Source organism: Geospiza fortis, unplaced genomic scaffold (genome assembly GCF_000277835.1).
Source record: "Geospiza fortis unplaced genomic scaffold, GeoFor_1.0 scaffold132, whole genome shotgun sequence".
NCBI classification, from domain to species: Eukaryota; Metazoa; Chordata; class Aves; order Passeriformes; family Thraupidae; genus Geospiza; species Geospiza fortis.
In genome coordinates, this window is record NW_005054446.1 from 1,283,898 (window position 1) to 1,289,383 (window position 5,486).

A 5,486-nucleotide genomic window follows, 5' to 3' on the forward strand; every position below is an offset into this window, starting at 1 on the left:
TATAAGCCTTGTTCACGTCTGACTCTCTATAGAGGCAAGAATTGAAGCTCCTCACTATTCAGGAATTAACAATTACATACTGAAATTATGGCAGCTGATTGCAACCAGAGTGACTGGAAAAAGTCACAGACAGTATTTTGTGTGTGTGCAGACACACAGCATTTAAAAGCAAGCTCATTTAAAAACAAAAAAAAAATTAACAGTCTAAGGAGTGATTTAGCAGATCTGGACATGTAAAGATAAAAAGCCTAATAAACTGAGAAGACACAGAGAAATAAAGTGGCTCTAATTTCACTGACAGAGGGGAAATCAAACTAAGCAGTGATGATTTCAGCTGCTTTCTGTTGCCATATTGACTGATGTTTGTCCTGTTCATCTGCAAACTGAACTGGAACACCCTTGTCCTGAAGGAATGACAAACCAAAGCCACTGTGCACCATGCCAAACCCTGAAGAGGGAAGGGGATGCGGAGGGACAGAGAAGAAAAGCACAAATCCCATGTGTGGGACTGGAGCAGGAAGATAAAATGGGACTGACACCTCCCAGAAGGAAGAAAAGGCATCTTCATGCTGTGATTTCAGATCTTGTCCTATGGAATGCACCACGAATGGCTGAACACCAAAAGAAATCCCCTCACAAGCAAGACTGGCAGCTGTGGAAGAGGTTTTACAGCAGCTTCTGTCAGCCAGAGAGAAGTTTGAGAAGAGGATCCATGTTCACCCCTGAAATAATTTTCTACCGAGGTTGTTGACATAGAAACCAAGAAAGAAAGAAGAATAAATTAGAGAAACCTGCAAATGTCTATTCTAGGTTCTAGAAAGAAAGGATAAATATGAGAAACCTGCAACTACCTATTCCAATGAGCACTTTGCTTGTCTTTCCTGACCAATGAGTAAAGTGTAAACTTAGGAGTTTTGTAAGAATGTATAAAAAGCATGCATGCTATAATAAAAAGAGTTTGAAGCCTTCTGAAAATGGAGAGTTGCTTTGTACTGTGACCATCTCAACTATGGCATTATTTAACACCACATTAACCTCAGCTCAAGACATGAAAATATCAAGTCCTGATACATCTCATCCCACCTAAATTATTATATATTGTAGAGGGAAGTCCAAACTAAAAGGCTGGCACTTTTTAGACAGGACATTTGAAAATAACATGATTTTCTTTGGCATGGAAAGTGATCTGTTGTGGAATATTGTTCACACTTACTGCACATTTGTTCACGAGATCTGAACCTGCAATGGAAAGGAAGAACATTATCAGAAGAAACCTCACAAATATTTTCTGAGGTTATTAAGAATTATTATTATTATTAAGAATGTTAATATATGCTCTGAAAGATCACCTAGCAATGTACTTCCTGAACCACCCCATGTGCATGATGGTTTTCTTAAAACTCAGGGCACGCTGAAATGAAAACTCAGGTTCACCTCACACTCCTGAGGTGAGCCAGCAGCAGGTTCCTGCCAAGACTGTGATATCCTGCTGTCCCCAAAGCCTCTTGCATCACTGTCCCCACACAACTGGTACCCATCTTATGAAAAAATGAACTGATGAAACGGTCTAGATAAGAACGACACAAGCTTATTAAAAAGGAAAAAAAAATTAATAACTTTCTACTGGATTAACAAGTTAGGTCAGTTCATCATATTGTCAGAGGATTATTAAGGGGGTGGGATTTTATGCACAGTTCCATTAAAAGGGAACACTGGGCAAAGAAGAGAGGTGAGAAGGAGGGAGTGTAAAACACTCTGCAGCACCATGAAGGGCTCAGACTTACTAATTACACCCTGATGTGCAATCACCTTTATTTTCAGAGCATCAGCTCTGTAATGCTGCACAGTAACAGTTTCTATTGTGCAAGGCAAGTGAGGGAGAAAAAATTCCATTTTAAGAAAATTAAGCTTCACACATTTAAATTGTATTCCTGAAAGAATGAATATAAAAAGCTCTGCTGTGTGGTGATTAGAATCTGACACAACAGAGAATAGCTCTGGCAGTGGCAGTGGAATTGCTGAGAGGGGATCAGCTAAATGGGTAAAATGTTTGCACTTTATGGGATCTGGGCAGGGTTTTTTTCTGAACAATCTCCCATATTTGACTGATTGAAATCAATCTGGCATTTTCCAGCACTGACACATCACCCACCCCTCAGCAGCAGTGGGGACAAAGTGCCATCTGCTGGCACCTGCTCACACCCAGCTCAGGAGGAACAGCGCTGGCCTCCTGCATGGGACAGCAGCAGGGACAGACATGTCACATGAGAAGCTTCCACTTTTTATAAAATTCTATAAAATAAAATCCCACGTTAAGCTATTTATAGTAGATATTTTTGCCCCCAGCGAAGGAGAGCGATGATGAGGAGGACTCCATCTTATCAGAAGGCTTATATTATTATTATGCACACACTGCACAGAATCTTGTGACTGTCAATGACAGTCCTGACACACACACACACTTGGATCCAATTGGTCAGTGAATCAAAACACTCACACAGAATCCAATTATCAAATCCCTTCAGGTAATTGATCAATTCCCTTCAGGTAATTGATCAATTCCCTTCAGGTAAACAATCTTCCACAATGCATTCCACTTGTGAACAAACACAGACACAGCAAATGATAAGAATTGTTTTTTTCTTTCTCTGAGGTTCAGAGAATGTGAAACCCAGAAATATTCTTGGGAAGAATTGTGCCTTGCTTTTCTCTGTGAAGAAAAGAAATTGTGCCTGTGCTTTTCTCTCTGGCCCCTCAGTCACTCACCTGGAGACTTGAGCACGTATTTGTGTGCGATGACCGAATGCAGGTGTGCTGATAAAAGAAACTTTCATTTAGTCCAACTCACCATGGAGCCTGAAGGCTCCAACAGCTTCACCACACCCACAGATCTACAACCAACCTACAAGGTGCACACCCTGCTTTCTATAAAAGAGGGAATGTGGTTCTGCAGACACACCCCACATGTAACTGCAGGCAAAGCTATGGGGAGTCAGTGTCAGTAAAAATCACCCTTCCTCTCATGCCCAAAGCCCAGTTCTGTTCCCACAACCAAAAACTACTCACACAACACTTCAGGTATCATTTAATACTAATGTCTGAGATAATAATACTAATTTATACTACTACTAATACAGTCATTGTCATCTGACAATACCAATACTAATTTAATATTAATGTCTGAGAGAAGAAACAGCTAGTTGCCTCTTCCCCTCTTGTGGGTCCCTCCCTAAATTCACAGCTGCTTCCATCTTTCATGTTCTCCAACATCATGTGTGAGCAGCTTGCCCTAAACCCCGATCTGGCCTGTAGAGAACATTCTCTTCCCCAAGGACCTCCACAAATATCCCCATATCTGAGTTTCCCATCTGCCGTTTGGCAGATCCAGTGTTACAGCTTGAAAAACTCACGCTTTCTCCTGAGGACGAGGATCCTCTTCTTGCAAATCTTCCATTTCCAAAACACCAGCATGGCCCCAAGAAGCACTGCCAGGGAGAGAACCACTGCCCAAAGCACCACACCTGCAGCACAGAGAGGCAGCACAGGACAGGCTGAGAAAAGGCAGAGGGAAAACCCTGAGTACATCCATGGGTTTGAACATAGGACCATAGGCATCATTTCACAAGTCAGAGGGGATTTGCAGGCAGTTCCCACATAAAAATTGTGTTTACCAAAGCTACTTCCAAATAAGAAGTGCTAGAGAGAGTAAATGTTAAATGAGTAAAGTTAGATGAGTTAAAAGAGTTAAATGAGTTAAAAGAGAGTAAATGCTGTGTCTGTGTTACCTCCTGTTGTCATGTCCCCCTTGGCTGAGGTGGGAGCCTGAGCTTTCTCCTCAGGAGTTGAGCTGGGATTTTCAGTTGCTGTGACACTTAGAAGGTCACCACTAGCAGAGGTCACCAGGTTCTCCTTCAACATCCTCAGGTCAAAGTTATTTGTTTCATTGCTGAATCTCATGGACAAAGTGCTTGGGGTGAGGTAAGTGGGCAGCTGCTCCAGGCAAACTTGATCATGGGTGGCATTTCCTTTCCTTAGGGTGACCTTGTTCAACTTGGCACAGCTGGGTGTGAAAAAGAACAGGTACAAGGCACATGTTCCCCTTGGTCATTTTTGTACCAACCACAATTACTGTTTTCTGTATAAAAGTCATCATTCTTCTCATCCCTGTGGCATTAATTCTTGGCCTGTGCAAAGCTGCTACTCACACAGGCGTGTAATTCCACTCTACTTAGTAAACTAAAAATGAGGCAAGCAGGATTCCTTTTTCCTTTCCTTTTCTTTTTCCTTTCCTTTTTCCTTTCCCCTTTCCTTTCTTTTCTCCTTCCCTTTCTCCTCTCCTTTCCTTTCCTTGAAATTTCCTTGAAATTTCCTTTCCTTGAAATTTCCCCCTTAGGAGAGGCCTTCTAACCTCTGCACGAGCCCACAGCGATTCCCTTGCTTCTAAGATGAATTTGTGTTCTTTGCACCAGAAGTGACATACCCCGTTTCATCCTTTATTAATTTCACTCAATTAGCCAGTCCCATTAAGGAAGCACAGACTTACCTGGTGTGGGGTTTGCAGATGTCTGTGCTGGAGCTTTGATCAGAGAAGGTCCCAGGAGGGCACTCTTCACAAGTCACATCATTTGTTGAGGTGCCTGAATAAAAACCACGACTGAGGACCAAATAAAACGCATCAGGCCAGGCCTATGGCCAGGAGCAGGGCAGGTAAAGTGCACAGGTGGGATTCCTACCCCTGGTTTTGACCCCAAAGCCGGGCTTGCAGACAGAGTGCTGCTGGCAGCGGGAGCAGCTGTTCTCCACGGTCAGCTGGCAGAACAGGCCGGGCCGGCACTCGCACACACGGCTGGAGCTGAGGGAGCATGGCTGCTTCTCCACCAGGTCTGGGGACAAGAGACACACACAGGGGCAAAGGAGCCATGCTGTGGTGAGATTTCAGGGTTTACCTCAGAACCCCAGGTCCCTCCCCTGATAATTCCCTGCCGGGTGTGTCAGTCACCTCTCCTTTCCCCTCCCAGCACTGTCTGTCAGTCCTGGCATTCCAGAAGGGATTGGCAGATTCACAGGATGCCCTCTACCCCTGGGGGGCATTGGGCCATCCAGGTGTCCTTTGTCCCTCCCATCCTGTCCCTGGTTGGTGGCTCCCGACCCCTTCCCTCCCCTCTCCCCGGGGTTCAAAGGAGCAGCAACCACGGGCTCAGGGAGTTCTGTTGGAGCTGGTGCTGCATTCAGAGGCCTGTGGGCCAGAATAAAGCTCTGGATCCAAACCCTCCATCAGAACCGACTCCTTTCCTTCACCATCACCTCAAAGCTTCTCCACAGAGGGAAACCTGAGCAGCAGCCCCTGTTATGGGGGAAAGCTCCATCCCAGCACCACCAGAGCTCCTGCAGGCCTGGACTTGTCTCCATGTGCCAACTGCAGCACCCAGCCGGCCAAAAGTGTCTGTGGGATGAAACACCACACACCAGCCAGCCAAAAGTGTCTG

General features: G+C 44.7%; 1 protein-coding gene across 1 annotated transcript in view; it reads right to left on the reverse strand.

Annotated features, from left to right (window-relative positions):
* LOC102038590 (tumor necrosis factor receptor superfamily member 8) overlaps nucleotides 1–5,486 on the reverse strand; it is a gene marked incomplete at its 5' end in the record, with an annotated part of 17,490 nt that overhangs the window by 2,256 nt on the left and 9,748 nt on the right. Inside the window, 6 exons of the mRNA XM_031062340.1 lie at nucleotides 1,214–1,239; nucleotides 2,767–2,814; nucleotides 3,411–3,521; nucleotides 3,786–4,060; nucleotides 4,544–4,637; nucleotides 4,734–4,883. Coding sequence (XP_030918200.1) covers nucleotides 1,214–1,239; nucleotides 2,767–2,814; nucleotides 3,411–3,521; nucleotides 3,786–4,060; nucleotides 4,544–4,637; nucleotides 4,734–4,883 — 704 coding nt within the window. The remainder of the gene's footprint in view (nucleotides 1–1,213; nucleotides 1,240–2,766; nucleotides 2,815–3,410; nucleotides 3,522–3,785; nucleotides 4,061–4,543; nucleotides 4,638–4,733; nucleotides 4,884–5,486) is intronic.